We start from the raw sequence: 22489 nt of genomic DNA, 5'->3' as shown, positions 1-22489 counted from the left end.
TTAGCAATGTAGCTCAGAAATTGGAGTAGGATTCTCCCTGTAGCAATTAATCACAGATCAGACTTCAGTTAAATAAATCTGGTTGCTGTGGGTTATGTAGTATTTAATCTGTTAAAGTGTATGTCAGGGCAAAATTTAAACATATTTAGAACATTTCTCCAATACATGCACAATTTGTGGTTTATCACTTTTAGAAACACTGCCAGAAATCCAGTGAACCCCTGACTTCCTGTTTGGACTGATAACACAGTGCCTATATTACAGTGAAATGCCTAACAGCTTTACCTGCCATGCCTGTTCAAATGCAGAATTTCACCTAATCCCTACCTCTGTCTGCCCTATTTCACATGCACACATGAATTTCTTTCCCAGCAAAACAATATTTCTGCCTTAACTGCTGTAAGTCATGAGGGGCCCACATCCTTGGATGATGTAGTTCTGGGGACATGCCTACATCAATGGGAGCTGAGCTCCCCTGCAAGGATTTTACAAGCCTGGCGATGATGTGACAGGAAGTAATAGTAAGAGTTGTTTCTCGCTACAGCAGATGGAGGTTTGGGGAATTTGTAGGTAATGCCAGATGTATACTTTCATTCATTATTAAAACGTATTTATTTGTTTTAATAATGTTTTGCGGATAAAACTTTTTGTAAGATTGTATAGCTTCCTGTAGAATGTACTCTATATAGGGAACAAGTCAAATGTTATGTGCTCCCTGCTCACATCAAATACTTGAGCAGTTGGCTTAATTCTGCCCTGCAGCAGTCTTTGTATAATGACCAGATAGCTGATATTCAAGGGCTCTTAGGTTCAACATAGGAATGAAGGATATTTAAAGCTGAACTCCAGGCACAACGCTAAATACAAGTTGAAATGTGTGTACAGGGTCTGTTCTAGCTTCTAAAGGATTTGTATTTGTTTGTTCATTCATTCATTCGTGAGATTTCCTTAGCCCTGCCAGATGGTACAGCCACTCTGGTGACCTGTGTTTTTTGGGGGGGGTTTTTGTGCACCAATTGCGCAGTAGATCTAGATTATCTCTATACCCCTCAGCTTGCGATTGGACAGCGAAGGAGCAGCTGTGTACCCAGCTTTCTCCTCCTGACACATGTTCATTGTCATTTCATGTTCATGCAGCACACCTGATTGGCTGCTAGTGCTGCCCTTCCTTCTCCCAATCTAAAGGCGCCCATACACTGTACAACCCTCGCAAGACTTTTGTTTTGCGATGGTTGTAAAGTAATTTAAAAAATGTACGATCTGCCCATCATGGACAGGCAGATAGTACTTGCGATCATCGCAATCCTGCCCCGCTGAGGGACTGGCTTCCGATGACTGCAATGCTGAACGGGCAGTGTGCGTGTGCGCACACCGGCCCATTCGGCAGTTGTCGAACAAGCACACCACTAACCCACCGAGAATCGTATGATTCTCGGCGGGGTTTCCAGCCTGCTTGTTTGACGGAAGACGTGCGATTGTACAGTAGAAACGGTCGCACGCCTTCCATACACTTTGCGATCATCGTACGATTGCGGGATTTCCCGAGATTATCGTACGATAATCGTACAATGTATGGGCACCTTAAGGGTTGGTGTATAAGGGATTACAGAAGGCTAATTTCAAGTTATATTCAGGTACTTGCACTACACTTAAAAATACTTTTCATTGTTTATACTGAATATATAGCTTCTTAATTGGTGTTTGGTAATAGCTGCCCTAATTTAAGTGCTCTGTAGTAGGTGTCTTGTGGGTTATTTCACCTGTGGCCTCCTTTTTGTAGACATCAGTGACAGAATCTCCTTGCCAAAGTTGCTGGCTCTGTTCTTCGTGTTGGGTTTTCCCACTTTTTAAAGTTGAATTCTCCATTATATAAAATGAAAGCCCAGCGGAGCGAGTGGGACCCCTCTGTTACGCTCTGTGCAGGCCTTGAAACACAAGAACAGAGATCTTTCTGCCAAAGTCTGAGAATATAGGAAACCATTCAACGTATTAACTCGCCAATATCTACATCTACCAATAACTGAAATATCAGTTTTGTATAGACTGTCATTAAAGTTTAATAAAAGAAGAGCTCTTTTGATACAAATATGCAATCTGATTTATTTACATAAGTTTTTAGGTGAAATAATTCACCATCTAAATGTATTTTTATTGGGGGCAAAGACTGACCATTTATTTTTAACACAAAATCTGACTGCATATTTTTTTCTTTCCATTAGGAAACTAAAACACAGTGTGTGCGCATTGCAACTAAAGGTAAGAGTGCCTTTTCTCCTTGTCAGAGATGTATAGAATATTCTGCTTAGTGGTTCCCGAGGTCTGTTTGTATTTTGCCTTTGTGTCAAGCCTTATAAAGTGCTTTCACCTGCCACATGCCTGATTTCAGGGCACACAGCTTTTATTGTGGGAAGGAGGCTGAGCCGGGGTGAAATGATAAATGTATCTCTTAAAAGTGTGCTCTGCAGGGCCATGTTCTGGAGAACAGCTGGAGAATTGGTAAAAAAGCTTGGCAACATTAGTCAGAATTAAAACATCTTGCTTGTTTAGTAGTGCATGAGTGGTTGTAAGAAAAATGTTTCATACCTCATTTTTTTTGGCTTCCCATTGAGAGTCAACCTGGGAAAATATAAATTAAAAGTTCTGCAGCACATTTGTAATAGTAATAAATGGGACCTACTCTAGAAAATGGGACCTACTCTAGAAAATGTAAGTTGACTGGATGCTCTCCCTATTAGCTTTAATACTTTGAGTCAATGTGACCTTGTTTTTGGGTAAGTCCTTAGTTCTTTTGAAACTAGAATGTAAGGATGAGGTCTGCAGTGGTTTCTCTCATGTTAGGCTTACTTTAACAGCTCCATATTAACGCTTGCTTCATTTTGTCACACCGTGATTGTGTAATATAGAACATCTCCTTGGCTGTACTAGCCATTGGGGGAGGTGCTGTTTAACCGAGGCTTTGGGTAAACAAAGTACATTTGACAAAAAACTATTTTTTGGGTGACTTTTGAATATGTCTTGACACTTACACACTTTGCTTAAACTGATGTGAACAAAGTTGCTGATGTTGCTGTGAAAACTTTCATTAATACATAATTTCAGCAAGACAGATTGAAGGACAAATAAAGGTGGAACAGTTGCTTTGTGTTTTATAAAGAACTAAACTTGCTGAACAATTTGCAAACTATGTGATGTTCTATTTAGAGATTCTTTAAATGTAATTTTTTTTTTCTTTTTTAACTTGCATTTAATCCATTTACAGTGTTAAAAATAGCTTTTTAACTAGATTTTGTATGTGAATTTTGAGGTAACGACATGGGTGCCTGTAGCCTTTACTTTTATTTCTCCTATGGTTTTTGCTCAGTTGAAAACCAAACATTATAGGCCAGAACTGAGCCTGCTGCCTTATTTTCAGAAGTAAAAACAACATAAGTTTAAATTGGTGCGCAAAAATGCTATACAGTTGTGTAATGCTTCACAAAGAGCTTTTGCAACCATCTAATTAAAATGGAGTACACACTGATGTATTTTTATTTAAGCTGCGGTTTAGGCCATCATAACAAGAGGATTCATGTGATGCTTTTTTCTTGTATATTGCCCAGTCTTCTGAATAGGCTGGACCTATACATGTTAACTCTTCACTGCTAGAGAAGTCTCATCCAGATTTTACTTACTGTATAGCCTGGTCCAAAGGTACATAGAGACCCTGTTGCATCTGTAAGAAAGAGGAGACAAAACTACCCTATAAAAGAATGTTGCATAACTTTATGACGATTAGTGATCAAAATTTGTACCCACTTTAGAGCTCCCGGGGAAGCATCTATTTGACAATTCTGGGTGTTTTGGATTGTCCTCCCACTGGCCACTGTGGTTCCCCCTGATCCCTACATCACTAGGACCTTTCGGAATGGTATCATACATATTCTTTCAAAGGGTGGCTTTGTGTTCTCATTGTTGCAGAGGTGACGGATTTCAGTTGTTACAAGAAAAGGTTTGTGTGGCCATTATGTGAACAATCAATTATGAATGTTTATTTGAGAATGGTGGGTGGGGTGATTTGTTAGGTTTTAGGTTTAAGTTTATTGTGGTCTGATATCTGCCACTACCATTATCATCTAGATATTTACTGTATTAATCGCATTGTATTTTGCTGTATATATAAACTACATGCAGCACTCCATATAGTTTGTATGGTGAGGTTTTTTTTATGGTGCTTTTATGGTTGCACATTTGTGTTAGCAGCTCTAAATTATAGAAATGTTTGTGGTTATCACGTTATTATTTTTTCACAAGAGTAGCACAGGGATTTTATACTTTTTTTTTCTGTTGTTTGGCTGTATAGTGTACAATATGACCATATGGCTGGCGAATAAGACACTGTACTCATGTCAAGGCTGACCGACAGTGGCTGTACACTATCCCTATCACTCCCAGAAGAGAAAATGCAGTTGCACGCTATATAGTGGGGTATCTTGGGTGTAGCAGGCACAGCACGTGGAATGGCACCACTTGAGGTGGAGAGCCACATTACTCTGGGACAGTGGCAGTGTTTTCCTCTTTAGTTAAGCTGTGCCACATTCAGACCTCCCATCAGCGCAGACCCACAGTGACAGTGCAGCGGATCGCTGCTGTCACATGTAAACAAAGAACCAGGGCAGGGAAAGTTACACTACTCATGTCCTTTGACTGATGAATTATCTAACACAGAGCCTGGCAGAGGAATTTAATATTGTAGGCATTAATATGTCCTGGCTGCTTGTTTACAAGTGACAGCAGTGATTGGATGAGGTATCTATCACTGCAATTGCTTCGGGTCCTTGTTGACGGGAGTTCTGAATGGGGCACAACTTAACTAAAAAGGCAAACATCCTCATGTCTAGGATGGGGGGAACAATTGGCTTTGGTGTCACTGCAATCTATGGAAGTCCATGCTGAAAGGAGTCTGAATGGAGCAAAATATAAAGAGGTAAATAACTCTCCTCAGCCTTGGCTCTGACCTGGGGATTGATTGGCTAAGTTATCACTGCAATCTGTTGCATGTCCTTGCTGTCTAAATGGAGCTGGGATTATTCTATTAAGGTCCAAAAATATCTTTTAGTACACTCCAAATGCCATGCTGTACAGGCCTCACAGCCCTAGTCTGTATGTATGCATGTGTGTGGGTGTACCTGAACTGGGGTGTCAGATATTTGGAAAAGCGTGCAACTTCAGTGTTTGTTCTATTTGCCATAGATATGTCCCTGACTCTATAGGGCCATTTACTGCCTTGTGCATGAGTCCTTAGTGAGTCTAATATTTTAAATACCCATATATTGTGGTGAAAGGCTTTTGTGTAAGTTTACATTTATTCATATGGCCTGTGACCTAGTGGTGGAAATTTCTGAGGATTACACATGGGCAGTTTTCATTTCAGTCATCTGCTGAGATCAGCTAGGAAACCCAGAAGCATGGGACAGAATTCCGAGTATGTATGCCCTGATTAGCTATAAAAAAAACACGGCTTTACTGCCCTCCCACTGTGATGCAGCCTGGCTTCCTGACCATCCGGAAGCTGGGTGGTGGGTAAAGAGGTGGCGCCCAACTTCCTGATTGGTCAAGAAGCCAGGCTGCCTGGCAACAAGTTAAGCCAGCTTCCTAGCCAATCAGGGAGCCAGGAGGTGGGTCATTACGTGCCGCCCAGCTTCCTGATTGGCTAGGAAGCTGGCTTCACTTATTGCTAGGCAGCCTGGCTTCCTGAACTGCCGCCTGGCTTCCTGATTGGCCAGGAAGTCAGCTTCATGCTCCCTCACGGTACTGCAATTCAGAGGGAGATCTCCCTCTGACCGGAAGTTTCGGTCTCTGGGAAAGGTATCGGAGCATTTGGGCAAATACGAGTACTCGCCCAAATACTCGGTATCGGCACCGATACTAGTATCGGTTTATCCATAATGCTAGCAATTAATTTCCTTGTGTGGTCATCTTAATAGTTGCCATTGATTGACATGGATGGACAATAAATGGTAAACGTTAGGCAGATTGTCAGAAAAAGGGACACATGAGACAAAAAATAAAAGACACTTATCTGAAGAAAATTTCTCCCCAGCTTACCTCTGCTGAACATAAGACAAATGGATAAAGCTGTTAATTTTGATATTTTTGTATTTTCCACAACAAAAAATGGCTAAAGTAATTCTCCACCTTTCAAAATTAACTCCGAAATTGCCTTGCAGCCTGAAATGAAGACACACAGTTTTTGTTTTATCCAGCTGTACTTGCTCAGTGCAACTTATAACATTCAAGTGGAAGATAGAACACCAACATGTCAGAAGGAAAACAAAACAAAAATCCAAAAACAGAATCACTGAGTTGAAAAAAGGCTCGTCGCTCCTAAAATTGACTTTTAAACTCAATCAAGTGTAGCTAATCATCTCAATGGCACACAAAGCCATTTGGCTTTCAACTTTGATCGGCTGTGATAGCTCAGCATGAAAACAACTTTCCTGGAGCATTTAAGTCCCTGGTAGTGCAACTGAAGCAAACAATCAACTATGGGTGGCAAGGCACTGTCAAAAGATCTCCTGGATAAAGTTGTGGGCAGGCACAAGTCAGGAGATGGATACAAAAACATTTCAAAGGCTTATATTTAAGAAGTGGAAGGTATTTGGTACAACACAGACCCTCCCTGGATCAGGATGTCACTCCAAACTGGATGAAAGAGCCAGGAGGAAACTGGTCAGAGAGGGTACCAAGAGGCCTACAGCAAATCTGAAGCAGTTACAGGAATTTGACAGAGTGGTCATTGTGTTCATGCGACAACAATATCACAAATTCTCCAAACGTGGCTTGTATGGGAGGGGTGCAAGAAAAAGCCACTCAAGAAAGGCCACATGCAGTCACGACTGAGCTTTGCCAAAAAGCACCTTGAAGATTCTGAGGCCACACGGAAAAAGGTGTTATGGTGAGATGAGACCAAAATTGTTTGGCCTCATTCCAAACAATATGTCCGGATAGAAGGAAAAAAGGATGGGCAAAATACTGTTACATTCTTAAGGAAAATCTGCTGCCGTCTGCCAGAAAGTTGTCAATGGGAAGAAGGTTTACCTTCCAACATGACAATGACCCAAAGCACACAGCAAAAAATTACTACCCAGTAGTTGAAGGAGAAAAAGGTGAACATCCTTGCATGGTCTAGTCAGAGGACAGAATTAAACCCCATTGAAAATCTCTGGAATGACCTATAACCCTTGCAATGCGGGAGTAGCCCCACTGCACAGGTTACTTTTTTTTTTTAAATCATGCAGTTCTTTAAAACAGCTGCTTTTTTTTCATACTTCATTATTTGCAGTGATACGGGCTCCCACTGATGTGCCTATATGCTGTGTAAAGCACAATGACGCTTTTAAGTCTTCTATTTCATTTAAACTGTTTTATTGTTTCAGCATGTATTTCTAAATATCTGAATAGCATAATTTTTTCTTGCATCTTGCCTTTTGCACAGTCTTAACTTGAAGAATGTAGACAAGCACTTTCTGCTTAAAGACCTCTATCCATTCTAGTGAGAAGTGGCTTAATGTGCAGTTAACTATCCATTATCATCCATCCAGGTTAATGGAGGTTACCGGATCATTAGTGCATTTGTTCAATGATATGTCTCTTTCCTTCTCCCAGGTGGTATTTTTCACATCTGTTAGCATCTTTCAGTTGTGTTTCTTTTTTTTTTTTAATAACCTCACTTCACAATTGCTCTAACACTTTATACTGCTCATCCTCTGCTGAGCTGTTAGTTTTCATCTTTGGTCTGTGCACCTAATTAAGTTATTGCTGAGCCTTCTTTCTGACACAGAAGTGGTGGGGTGGCAATAACAGTCTATGTGAAACTTGCCACTTTGATCATTGTCCCACAGTCCTTTGGTCGATGTGCTGTTTATCCTGTCATATGCGATTCAAATCAGCATTTGCAGTGTCTCAGAGGATTTCTTCCGCTGCTCTCTTTAGAGACCTATCTTTGCTTCAAGTATTGATCAGACAGTTGTATTTCATCAATGTTGAATAAGGGTATGTTGTATGTATGTTACACTAAATTCCAATCACATCTACTGACTCTACAGTATTTAGAGGAGCTTTTCCATTTAGAGGAGCTTTTCCAACCTAACCTATTTAATGCTACTCAACATTGGTTACAGATTTCTATGCCATCAAGCTACTGAAATTAGTTTTTTTTCTTTTTTTTTCTTCTTGACTACTGATATTTTTTACATTGAATTAGGTTTTTTTTATTTTTTATAAAGCGAATGCTGCAATAAAAAGGAAGTAAAATAATATCTATATGATCCTATTAAAATATAATCTGTTGTACCAGAAAATATCTCACGGCACACTAGTGTGCCGCGGCACAGTGGTTGAGAAACGCTGGTCTAATCGACTTTATGAAATGTATAAAGCATTACCCATCGTATGTTCTGGAATGAAGACCCTTGCCCTGCCCACTGCATGTTGTTTATTACTGTTCGGCAAAGCTCTATGGCGATCTATTAAAACAACTCCATTTGCCTTGCCAAGTATTCTGTGTCTGCAATCTCCCTCCTCCCAAGCCACTAATCTCTGTGCAATCCAAGATGAATCAAATATAGAAATCATATAGGAATCATATAGTATACATAGAAAATAAAAGGAATTGATGGAACACAATGTGGCGCTAAAAACCGGAGTGCAAACCTATTGGGTTATAATATATTATTTACAGATATATTTGTATTTGCTGTTATGAGATCCACTTTAATAATAGACCTTTAAAATGTATTTGTATTATAAACATTTATTTTTGAGCACTGTTTCACAGGAGATCTATGCTAATAGAGGATAAGTGCACTTTAAACAAAGTCCATTTAGCCTTTTGAATGGTGGCAAACGAGGAAGCTGATGACAGAGTGGGTCACAGATTAACTGTCCTTTTCCTTCCATTGGCAGAAAAGTTCATACAGTTTTTGCCCATGTATCTGTCAATGCAGATAGGGGCTGTGGATTAGGCAGACAAATGCTCAGCATGAGAAGAACTATAATGATCTGGCCAGGTTTTATTACCCACATGATAGGCATGTCTCTCTTGCCTGGTAGGAATCTCACTTCAGTCAAATACATTAGCTGGTCATCCAGCCCAGAATGGTTGAGTTGTCATAGCTAGGGATGTGCAAATAAGCCAGGTTCGATTTACAGTTTAGCAAATGCTGTTTGAAATTTGGTGAACTCAAACTTGGTACCCAATTCTCTAAGTAAATGCTGGTCATTTTTAGGGCTATGAGGCATACTACTGTCAAAGGCATTTGGAGCTTGACCCTACCATAGGGAACATGTATCAATGCAAAAAAAAAAAAAAATACTGTACAGTGGGAAGCGGGTCTCTTAAGTCACTTTGTGGGCACTTTCAATAGCATCCTTGGGGGATACTGTAAAGGCTTATTTACTGCAGCAGCACCCAATCTGATTCATTTAGGTTCGAAAAAATTGCTTTTGTCGGGTACTTTTAGTAGCGACACATACTTTTTCATTGAGTGGTGACCGGCTCGCTTTGATATGCTGATCTAAATTGGCCAGTAGTTCGCTAATGCTGCCCCTGTTCTTGCTGATACAAAACTGTGCTGCCACTGGCCAATTTCTATTAAACTCTCATTAAGAATTAAGGGACTGCAGATGATTCAACACTGTAAGGTTGTCCAGCAGAAGTTTATTTTTAATGGAGGAAAAGTGGCTGAAATTGCTAGAGACAGAGTAAAGGCCAAGTGTTTAATTACAAGAATTAAAATATTGCAGGTGATATAGCAGTGTAAATTGCCCATCAGCAGGACAGTTTTAATCAGGGATAATAGGCCTAAACTGGGATGGGGGTTGTGATGAAACTTGAGAGTTTGGGGGGGGGGGGGGGGGTTGGTTACTAAACCTCAAACTTAAAAAAAAAAGGCTTTTACGATGAGAATGGAAAGGTATTTTCTACATACTCCAAGCTCAATGTGTCCCAAGAAGACTGCTTATAGCAACAGGAAATTGCTCATTTTTCCTTATATACATTTTTTAGTTTTTTGAAGAAGAAATGTAGATTGCAGTGTGTCCTTTTCACGATCTCTAACCCTTCATGTAGCTGATGTCGTTCATCATTAATCAAGAAACTGCTAGGGTCAGGAACTCTTTAGCATTTAATAAGTCTTGTGTCATTAAAATAATTTCTCATAAAAGATTGGATGAATTCATCTTTGTCAATTTGCTGTAGCAATAACGAGCGGTTTGATATTTAATTATCATACTTGCCTCTGATAGCAAAGTGTTCTCACCTTGACTTGAGAAATATACCAGACATCTTTTTATTTAATCTAGAAAAGACCTAGGGATATTTTACATTGAATTTTGCATCAAACTGTTCACATACTTTTAAAGAAACCATGTGGATTCATACAATGGTATGTAAAAACTATCTAACCTAGCAATACTGCTGAAATGCAGGCACCGTGTGAACATCTCCCAACATTCTCGGATTCCATGTAGCTGTCCCGGGAATTTAAGCAAACCCCATCTTCCCAGTGATCAGGGCTGTGTCTCTCATTGCTGGCTGGTTGCTGGAATGCTCATTCCTGCACCCAACTTCTGCTTCTTTGTTGCTCTATCTGCTCCATCAATGCCCCCCTCTCCCTCCACAGGGTATCAGTGGCTTTCCTCTTCCCCTACAGAGTACCAGTTCCCCCCTTTTCCCCCAACAGAGCAATTTTTTACCTTAATGCATATGGCGTTTTTTACCTTAATGCATTCTCTGCATTAGGGTAAAAACACCCCAGCACATTTTTTTCTACCCCAGCCCCCTCCACACTTACCTGTCAGCTGCGCTCGTCCCCACCGCCGGTCCAAAGCGTTCCTCCATACCCCGAACTTCCGGGTTGCAGGGGAGGATACTGATGGCAGAGGAGCCATAGGCTCCTTCTGCCATCAATCAAAGAGGGAAGGGGCATGGCCTGCCACAGGGCTGTGTGTGTCTATGGACGCACACAGCCGCTGCGGGCACGGGTGCCTCCATTAGAACGATGGTAGCACCCTTAGGCCTTGTTCACACCAAATGCACAGCAGATCCGGTCAGGTCTCTGCACACGCAGTGCAGTGGGTTGTGCCGTGTTTTTGACGCGTTTCTGGTTAAAAAAAAAACTATTTTAGTTTAACATGGGCTTTCAGGCACTTGCATGCGTTTTTTATGCGTTCCAGAGCAGGTAAAATAGGGCTTGCCGCAGTTTTTTCACCTGCTCTGGATCTGGTCTGGATCTGCATGCTGCGATGTGAACTGGAGGTCAAAATACCATAGGAATACATCGGACGCAGTTTTGATCCGGTTTGCACCTACTCTGGTCTGGATCTGCTCCGCGCTTGGTGTGAACAAGGCCTAAGGCCTTATCCTTGCATTATGCACATTTCTAAAACTGAAACTTTACATTGCTTATTCAGTTGCTATAGAAGGAGTGATGTGCTGCAAGGCTTGGCAAGCTAACCAGTCTTGTAACTATGTTGCATTACTTTGTGTAACATCATTGTTCTTTTGCACTGGAGTGAATTAATTTCAAAAGAATTTATTCATGTAGCATACCATCCTTTTATTTATAACGTTCTACTGCAGTCCTGTAATACAATATATACAAGGTTTGTATTATGTCACACAGTGAAAATCTTCCTAAACTATACTGGGTGACGATTTTTACATTGCTGCCTATAGCTTATACTATGAATACTGAACCACGTCCCACTAGCATTGATGATGTATAGTGAAAAATAATCCAATAGCTTTAAATCACTTATAATGTCTTTCTTAGGGAAAAACTGTTTTATCTATTGCTACCCTGCCAGCCTCACTTGGTAGCCTCCTGCTGAGAGAATGGTTGTAAGTTATGGTCCTTTGCAAGTGCTATTAACTAAATCACCACTAAGGCAAGATCCATTTTGTTCAAGCATACAATGTCTATAATAGTGCATAGAGATATAGTTAACTCTGTGTGTGCCATGGATTTGTGTAATGAATATTTCCGTCGAAGAAAGTATGAGTGATGCGCTAAGCTTCAGTTTTACCTGTCAACCAACTTACAATCTTTAAATTTCCATTTATGTAATCTGCTATGAAAGCTTGGCTTATGCCAGCTCAGTGGAGTCATATTTTTCCTGTTTTCTTAGAATAACAAACTTTTTGAAGCACTCTATGAATGTATGCTCCAGCCAAAAAATAACCAGCTAAAAATTAGAAGCCCATCTAAAGATTAAATTAATAATCCAGCCTTTTTCCATAATAAATTTAGTTCCAATCCAGATATGTACACTGTATTATTTTTTGTATGCCATTAGATGTCTTCATTCTGATGACCAGCATCATTACTCTGAGCCCAGGTCATCCTGGGCCTGTTACTGGACAGTGAAGAGAGAAACGGCACAGTTATTAGCTCATCTCTGTCACTCTGCTTTTCCTTACTGTTAGCATGCTTGTTGTCAGCACATGAACTGACGTGTACTGCTGCTTCTTCTCGCACACCTGTTCCAGATTACAGAGCTGCATTCATTTGTGTCTTTTATATCTGCCTGGAGTTCGGCCCTCAGCTTTGTTTCACAGAGAAACAGATTTGATCTATGTATTTATTACAGCACACCCAATTTACACAGCACTTTATGTACTATTCATTGATCAGTCCCTGCCCTCAAGTTTAGTCTATGGTTCAGTCTTACATGTACACACACAGTCCAATTTAGACAGGAGCCAAATAACCAACCAGCATGTCTTTGGGGTGTGGGAGGAAGTACTGAGTCTGTGTGGACAGCCATTTTTGCCCCATTATGAAATTCCGAGATGCTTGCTTTGCCTGCTATGCTGATCATTTGTCTTTAGTACTTTAAGGTCTTGGCTTGGAGTAAGTATGTAGATCAGGAGTTCTGACTTGACTAGTTGCTGCAAATTTACTTTGGGGTAGGGACTTAAAAGTATTAAAGGCAGAGATACCACAAGAATATACCAGAGTTCCTTGATGGTAATCCAAGTATTTTGGTCAGCATATCTGATCACTAATACTGGGGTCTAATTTCGCAGGTTATCAACCAATATACCGATTGTTTGTCTTGTGAAGCCACGAGATTTGGCTGGCCTTTTTAAGGGACATCATTGTCCTTGGCAAACTGGTTAAACATCTACAGCCACCATTGAGCTTATTGTCACTTCCTTAACCAGTTCTGCAGAACACTTGGCTGGGTAGGTGATATGTTTAAGCTTCTGAGTTTTTTTTTTTTTCCGTCCGCCATCTTGGACGGGTCCAGCTCTTCTCCCGATGTCGGCAATATGGCTCGTCGCGGCTGCAGCGGGCGAGACACAAACTTGTCCATATCAGCAGGTGACCCGGGTCTGGTGAGGTAGGCAATGTGCGATGAGATAGACGGGCGTTCGAAGGATTCGAGAAGTATATCGGGACGGAGCAGTGCTGCACACGTCTAACTCATTGGGCGCCGGAACCGGAAGTGTATCGAGTTTTTGTATTAAGTATTGAGCTTAAATAGGGATGCACCAATACCGGTATTTCGGTTCCGAGTACGAGAACCAATATTTTTTTTCCGGTACTCGCTGATTCCGAGTCCTGGATGTCCCATTCAGGAAGTCAGACGGCGTGTAATGACTCGCCACCTGGCTTCCTGATTAGCCGGGCAGCGTGTAAAGACTCACCCAAAGTACTCACCCAAATACTCGGTATCGCTACCGATACTAGTATCGGTATCAGTGCATTCCTAGTATAAACATTCAGGTTTTTATTGTGACCCAAAGCTGTGATGGTACAGCTGTTAGAGACTTTATCCTAAGTTATAAGTAGCCAAAACTGTTGCTGAAGGTTGAGGGAATTCAAGGGACCCCTTAACTCTTTTTCCTCACCCGGTATTTATGCACATTGATGTAACCTCTGCACCACCATCATATGAGTATAAATAGGCATCTAAACAAGGCAGTGATTCTTGAACCACTTGAGGATTTTAAACATAGGAGATTAAAAATATTTGTTCTTGTACCTACTCTTTGTTTTAAATAAGAACCCAAACACAAATAAGTGACATTTAGGTTTCCGGCATGACATGCTAAATTTGGTCCTGCTCGCTAGACCGTAATTCAATGTTTAATGCATCACAGGCACCAGTATTACAGTGAGCTTTGTTCACAGATTACCTACCTCATTTGCAAATTCTTGCATCTATCACATTGCAAGGCTGAGCCAAAAAGTGAATCTGTTTACCCTTCTTTTGGTCTGTAATTGCCACATACGTGGCTTTTATATTTTCTGCTGTAATCAAAGGTATAACTGGGTGATGTAAAAAGAGCATGTACTAGAAATTATATAGTGCATACAGCCTTCATTACATTGAAGCGGTTCTAGCTAATTAAGAAGAAATTGCTGGAGTAGTTCAAGATGCAATACTCCAAGCTCATTTTATTCCTTGGAATCTCCAGTCATCTGCATTTTTCAGCACAAGAGACTTCAAACTGTTGATTTAAAAGGCACATTAGAACCTAAAATTAAAACAACATATCAAATGAAACATTCACTCTTGTACATGTGTGTAGTCTTTCACAGACTTTCTTTTAATGCTGGTAGAGAAAAACATAGTAATTATTATTAAAACTTATTTTTTTTTTCTTTACAATACCAACGTTTTTATCTCCACACACATCTTTGTCTCTATTAACTCTATCCTCAGTTTTCAAGTGTATGTGGAAGCTGTATAGTCATGTCATAGACTTCAGTGGGCTTATGTGCCACATTCAGGGTATGCAGACTTCACGGTGGGATCACCAAACCTCCTGTGAACCGAACGTGTTCAGATTGGCTTACCTCTGCATGAGATATTTCACATTCTATTAACATTTGCTATATACCTGTATCTTCTGTCACGGGAGAGGTCTCCTTGGTATAGTTAATCGAACCTAATAATCGGCTAACTAATCGATTTTGAAAATAATCGTTAGCTGCAGCTCTAGTCAGCAACTTCTAGTGTCCTTCAGTGGGTTACCTAATGGGAATTAAAAAAATCCTGCGTGTATTAAAACATTTTGTGCCCTAATACAAGTTGAACATTTTACTTTTAGCTGATAGTTTTTAGAGTATATGTATAAATGTCTAGGTACAATCTTCTAATAGATTGATAGTTTCTTGCCCCTTCTGTCTCTTTCATCCTGGTGATACATTGTATAAACCCTTGATGCGCTTAATGCCATCCGTATGTCACACTTAAATCTTTCCAAATCTGCAAAAATGAGAATCAAGATGAGAGTTTGTGAGCTTAGAACGATGAGCCGAGCGATGAGCTGCTTCCAAAGATAAAGATTTGTCAGTTGGATCCCTAATACTGCTAAACCCCTAACATTGCATACAGCACTTTTTACCATTCATCCCATTATGTTTAGCCATTGTGAATTATAAGTAGGACTTTCATTTCTTGCTAAAATGAATTAAAAGCATATCTGCAACATCTGTGTCACTGCCCAAAGCACTCTCCTTATGTGGCACAATCAGTAGAGCTTTTCTTAGATTTGTGCTCAGGGACATATAGATGACTGCAGTCACTCAGATGCTCTCTAAAGTTTATCTGTACCAATTCTTATTTTCCATAATGCTGTAGTATCGGGTTAATGTTGTTCACTGTGATGCTTTTGAATTGGGAGCTTCTAATAAATGCCTGCTAACTATACAGTATCAAAAGTGCTTTACCCCATTTCCAATTGGAAAAGTTATTTGCCCATAGACCGACTTATAGACTGAGCTGTCATGGCTTAAACAAAAGCTCTACAAAACAAAATCTGGTGGCTGTTTGGCATTGTTGTGGGATTTTTTTTTCTGAAATTGTTGCAGACAATTACTGTATACAGTATATTCTGCATATGTCTGGCCAGGATTTTGTTACATGTGGTTCCAGTCTGTTGCTTTCATTTTGTCATGTAAAATTATCTGATATGCAGCCATGTAGCACCAACAATACAATGTACGGTATAATTCCTAGTGCTAATCTTTTATCTTCATGTTGCCATATGGTGCAGTGCACAGGCCAAACTATTTTGTTTAATAGAGTTTTATAGGGAATGTATAGTCTTTTCACTGATTGTTGAGGCTTGTGTGTAAAAGAGGTTGCAGAGTGTGCATGGGGTAGCTGTATTTGATGATCACATACACAGGCTCTACTTTTTGCTTTGTAGTGCTGCACAACAGTTCTTATAACTCCTCTCCATGCCCTTCCCCATCCCTCTGTCCCTTTACAGCATCCTTCAATAAGCTTTATTTTGCTTACCTTCCTTCACTGGTATGCATATCTTCAATAAAAGGCTGGTGATTTAATCACTAATAACTGAAAGGTGTGTTCTATGCAGCCACCAAGAGAAAGGGTGGGTAGACCTGGGCAGAGAGATGTGTTCACATTGAATGGGAAGATGAAACAAAAGTGGGTGTTGAAAAGACCAGTTTGAGATCAGCCAGTGGTGCTTGGTGTTCTCCAGGGATCTCACTGTCCAAAAGGATAGTATGAGGATAGATTGCCGCACAGTTTGGTATGAGATCTAAAAAGCAAGGAAGTCTTTTATATAGGGGAGTCATTAACTGCACTAGTTTTTGGCCAGATATGATCAAGTCTATTAGTCAGCTGACTTATTAAAAACAATATCCTCCTCATGTGGTTGAAATCTTATCTCAACAGTTAAGGAAAGGGGCTAATCTACAAATGTAATATGTTAATACGAATATGGAAGAGCAAATATGTAATAAAAATGTATCAAAACTTTCTAAGGTAAATACTGCATTAATAACTGAAAACATTTGCTCACTAAAATGCTTTTTCGTAGTATATCTAAAGATATTATATTTTTTTTTTCATTTTGGATAGAATATGGGTTGCTATCACTACCATCTGTGTCTCATTAGAGAGATACCCTTTAACTTTCTATCTTGTAAATCCAACAGGAAAGGAGTGGATATCTTTCTAATGTGAGGGAAATCATCCCTTTGACATTTCTCACTGGAACTATTGGAAGTTTTCCCCTCTATTCCCCATCTGCTGGCAACTTAAAGTTTTGAATTTACCCCCACCTTTATTCCCAGTGAAATTGGTGATCAGGGGAGTTAGAGAGCGAGAGTGAATTTTCCTAAAGGGGACTGACAGTGGTTATAACCCCCTCCACACTGTTTAAATGTAAAAATAGTTTTGTCTTTAGGTGTATTTTAAGTACTACTGCTACATCTTACACTCTGTTTTGTTTTTTTAAAGCTAAAAGACCAGACACAAATTTATACAGACTTTTGAAAAAAATAAGTACACCCCATGGAAATTGTTGACTTTTTCAACATATTTGAACAAACATTAGATCTTCTTTTGAATATTGCCAAGAAATAAAGGTGATATACTTGGAAAAAATTACACACAATAGTCATATGGTGTATTTATAATCCTTAATGAAAATGCAGATTTGCTACATGGAAAAAGTAAATACACTTCTACATTTACCACAACACAAACCTTCGATTTGATATCTAGTGTCTGGTTTTCTCTTTGCTGTTGGTGTGTGGTGTTATCTTTCCAAGATCAAAGGCCCTCAATTAGATTGTGGATCCCTATGAGTCTGGCAAGCAAGTTATAAAGATCTGCAGATTATTTGAAACAAATCGTTTTACTGTATGTTTAAAAAAAAATCAAATGGCTTAGTTTTTTAACGACTACCAATTTATCCAGGACTTGCCAACCCAGTAAATTCAGTCCAAGAGCTGGTTGTTTCATGCTGAAAAATTATTAAAGAACCCAAGAATTTCTTTAGGGGATATGCTGATAATGCTTGCAACAATTGGTTTCAGAGTGCATGCACTTACCATCAGAAAGAGATTCCACCAATTTAACTTGCAAAGATCATTGGAGCAAGACTACAGTTTGCGATTGAACTTATAGGCAAAGACCTGGCCTTCTGGAACAATGTAATGTGGACTGGTGAATCAAAGATATGTTGTTTTTGGCCACAGTAACAGTGGGCCTGTTTGTGACAAACTGAAAACTGCATTTCAGGAGAAGTACCTCACCGCAACTGTGAAGCATGGTGGTGGAAAGGTTTCGAGTTGCTTTGCTGCTTTGGGGCCTAAGCAGATTGCAGTCATAAAGTCAGCTATGAAGTCTGCATCATTGCAAAGTGTGCTTGATGAGAATATAAGGCCACCTGTTCAAAAATGTAACCCAAAAAACCTTTCAACAAGATAATCATTCAAAGCACACTAGCACATCAACCAAGGGATGACTCAAGTTTGAAAGTATACCTTCTTTTCACATGATTGTACACCCACATACTCACATGCGCACACTAAAAGTTATCATTAAATGCTATTATAAACCATGTAACCTTCAGACAATCAAGCTTAAAAATAGCCTTTGTGCTACCACTCTTCAAGTACTTAGACAGTAACAAATTGTTGTGCAGTTAGAATTATTTTAGGGCAATCATATATCATCTTTGTACGCCACCAATTTCTGACCTAAAGTCTCTGTTTATTTTCAGGTCAGAGTCTCTTGTTGATGTAGGTTCAGTTCACATTGCTGTAAATTAATACCCATGGGTGAAACATAAACCTTCACTGAACATAATGGACTGTGTGCCAAACTCTCTTTTTTTTTATAACAACATAATAGTATGAACTGTCATTATGTTCACATCATTTTCAAATGTACTTTCAGTACAGGTAAAGCACATACACTGTGCATTCAGAAAGTATTCAGACCCCCTCAACTTTTTTCAAGTTTATGTTGCAGCCTGATACTACAGTTGATTAAATTCTTATTTTTTTCTTTTCTTCTCAATCTACACTCTGATACTAGCTAGCAAGCAGTAGATACATGCAAGAGCCTTAAAAAAAAAATAAAGTTTTACAAGAGGTTAAACATTTTTTGTGTCTTCGCCGCACGCTCCCGTCCGAAAATCTGAAAAATCTTGGGCGGCCGCAAAGGATATTGGGGCGGGCGCATGCACAGTTCAGCTTTTCGGCCGGGAGATGAGGAGAGACACACAAGGTAAGTCTATGGACGCCTGCACCCACATGCTGACACCGTGGGACAGGTAGTGACAGGAAGCACAGAGGAGTCAGCCCTGGATCGGAGACCTGAAAGCAGCGCTGGAGAGAACGCTGCAAACGTCAGGAAAGAAGATCGGATTAATAGACATTATTTAAGGTAAGTGCTTACACTAACATTGGGGGAGGGGAAAAAATATATACTTTAATGTCACTTTAAGGAAACCTTTACTGGGGCATCTGAAAGCTTGCACTGGCTGAACACTTCTGTTTGCCTGGCTGTCATGCAGTTCCAGTTCTATATCGCATTTTGAAGCATATACCTGAAACAAGTACACAAATCAGGAGTTCTGACTTTCTAATCTGCATAATTTTTTCACATGTCATGAATTCAGAAAATATTGAAGCCAATCAAGTAAATTTCTTATTCAGGGGTCAGCAATGGTAGCCCCAATATTTATCTTACTACAGGATTCCTTTACTTTCATATACATCATTTTAAAGTAGTATCTATAGTTCCACTTAGTGCCATTGTTGGTGTCTGCTTCCTATCCAGCTTGGTTAGGAATGATGCTTAATAGTCTACATTTATTTTTGCTTAAAACATTTTGCATAGAGACTTAAAAAAAGTATGTGTTTTGTTTGCATTATTAATAAACAATATGTAAGACAATCATGTACCGAGCAAAATAAGTACAATTCAGTGAAATATGTGAACAATGAAATATACGAGTACAAATCTATGGGTGCAAAGTGACTCCTATCCGTCCGGCTCAGCTGAGAAGAGTGACGTAAAATGCTCAGCCCTACGTAAGTTATGTCTTTGCGTGACTTCGTCACGACCTCTTGACGAAGTCACGCAAAGTGGAGGTGAAGGTCTGTCTGGATTCTGTGGAAACTGCTTACTTGGAAGTTTGGATCTATCCTGTGGTGGATTATCCCCTGCATTTATTTGCACGATTTTAATTGCTGCACATTGGACTTTGTGTTTTTCACTTTGTTCACATATTTTCATGTTTTGATATGCTCTTCTGTATATATTTTTAAAGCATTACTCATATATTTCATTGTTCATCACATATTTCACTGAATTGTACTTATTTAGCTCGGCACATGATTGTCTTACATCCTTTTAGATATTTTTTATTGATCTTGAGTGCTTAGTATCTCTTATTTGTATTTATTTACTGGCGCTGATCACTTATTGTTTTTTTTTTAAATTCATAAACAATATACCACTGTTCTCCCAATTTGCGATGTGTAATTTCCCCTGGTTTCAGGTGTCTGTTGGTATAGCAACCAGAATTAGGTTTCCAGAAGCTCTTCATAAAGTTTATTTTACCAGATCCCTGTGCCAGAAGTTAACTAGAAACCTCAGTCTGTAACTGTATCTTTGGAAGTGGTTTACAGCTGCTGCCTGCAGCCTTATCTCAGAAACAGATGGGGCTGTAGATAAAATATGTCTGCTAAGAAGTCAGGATGATTTCGCTGGGAAGTTTAATTCCAGTACACGATTACACTGAATTTCTCTGTCAACAGGCTAACATAGCATCCTTGTATTTGATCGTTTTAAGCACTTCTCGTTTGACTGTAAGTTCTGTAGTTCATGCATGCATGGATTGCAAATCATTAGTGAATCCTGAGGTCACTTAGGGACATGTGTATGAAATGTATGCTTACAACAAAATGCATTGTTGTCCACAGCGATCTGTCAGAATATGTTTCATTGTCAAATCTGCAATGCAGAAAGAACAATTTAAAGTGACGGTCAGGCTACAAAACAAAAATCAGGACGAAGGGTCCCTGCATTAGAAGAGCTTTTTACACTCCCCTCTCTGGCAGCCTGCATCTCCTACCTTTCTTCTGTACCAGTGCTGCAGCCTCCATAAGAGTCCTGGGCATTCAACACTTCTGGGACTGTCATATGCCTGTGTACCCCACCACATGTGGTTCTGTCCTCTGAACCCTACATCACTACAGGACACGTCAAAGGAGGCAAGTATAAAAGCACTTCTATTGCAGAGACCTTTCATCTAGATATTTTTTTTGTGACTGGGTTGCCTCAAGGGTTTATGAAGACAGCCCTTTGAAACTCCTGTCAATTGCAGGTCAGCAGGTTCCCATTCACCTAAGGAGAGAAGGGTGGATGACAGTTCAAAGGCTGCCTTTGGCCTGGTTTCTTTGAACATAACATGTTCTATTGAGCTTTTGTTTAAATTGCAAGCAAAGCAGGTAGAATACAGACATTTGAACAGCACTGCATTGGATTAGAAAAAACCTGTGTTTGACAGGAACTCCCTTCTATATAACCCTTAAGCTGGAAGGTTACTATGAGCAACAAAAGCGTTTCATTCTAGCTACTTTTCCATATGTATACTCCTTCGTAACTAATGTCTTCACTGGCACAGAAATTTCCTGTGCCCAATAATAAAACAAATGTGATGGGGCAGCTTATAACAATAAACATGGAATATAGAGGTTATTTAATAGAGAAACAAAGGTTTTCTATATCTTCTCTCCAGATCTGGCTTGTAAGTGGGTGCTCAAATATGCATCTTTAACCTCATTTATCAAAAAGAGTGTGTAACATAATGTGAATATTTTGCAAATGTTTTTATATCTGCAATGAAATTGGGTTTGAAAGCAGTTAAGAACTCACTTTACCCATATGCCTTGTAAGCTAAGCATTCCCTCACTCCATTTTCCTGCAACATACTCCCTCCAAGTAGTATGCGTTTTGGTGTGGAGCGTATTAATAAAAAGGTGCACAGACTTTTTTGGTGCAGTTTTTGTGTATACGGCAGCCTGTTGAAATGAATGGACTGTCCTATTTGCGAAGCACAAAAATGCGCACTTACTAGGTATTTATTTCCATAACAATCTGTTGAGAAGATTGCTTGGTTAAAAAATAGAAATAATTCTTAGTCCCTAACACTGATCACTGCAATGAAAGAAGTGTATTCATGGTACGAAGTTTTCCTTCTAATCTACGTTTATTAGAGGTGTGTAGGTTTTTACATTTCATCTTAAACATTTACACACCCTGTACTGAATATTTCATTAACTAGAACAGTGATGAAAAGAAAGAAAGTGATTCACTTGTTCAAACGTTAATCCTGCAAGGTTGAATTGCCGGGCTGAGCACGTTGTACTGAGCTCTACATACTAAAACAGGAGTGATGATAGATTCTTGGCTCTTTGAAGCAGAATCTATATTGTATAATTCCCTCTGACTTGTTATGAATCACAAAACCACTTCAGTGCATTATTGTGATGGATACAGTGCATGTTGGTGTGCTGGACATTAAAGGAGAACTATGAGGTGAGTGATTTTCACTCAACCTCCTAGTTCGAGCCGACCTGTGACAATGAAACTGTCACAGGTTGGCTCGAACTAGGAAGTGAGCGAGAGCATACAGTCGCTTGCTCGTTTTCCGAGCATC

The 22489-nt window shown here is 39.7% G+C and overlaps 1 protein-coding gene across 2 annotated transcripts in view; it reads left to right on the top strand.

Annotated features, from left to right (window-relative positions):
• PTPRK (protein tyrosine phosphatase, receptor type K) overlaps nucleotides 1-22489 on the top strand; it is a 389585-nt gene that overhangs the window by 280626 nt on the left and 86470 nt on the right. For both annotated transcript variants that reach the window (XM_018565135.1, XM_018565134.1), the window contains exon 13: nucleotides 2220-2256. In XM_018565135.1, the coding sequence (XP_018420637.1) occupies nucleotides 2220-2256 (37 nt within the window). The remainder of the gene's footprint in view (nucleotides 1-2219; nucleotides 2257-22489) is intronic.

Source organism: Nanorana parkeri, unplaced genomic scaffold (genome assembly GCF_000935625.1).
Source record: "Nanorana parkeri isolate BGI_ZX_2015 unplaced genomic scaffold, ASM93562v1 scaffold816, whole genome shotgun sequence".
Lineage (NCBI taxonomy): Eukaryota > Metazoa > Chordata > Amphibia > Anura > Dicroglossidae > Nanorana > Nanorana parkeri.
Note: the sequence above shows the minus strand (reverse complement) of the source record. Positions and strands in the feature narration are given on the sequence as shown.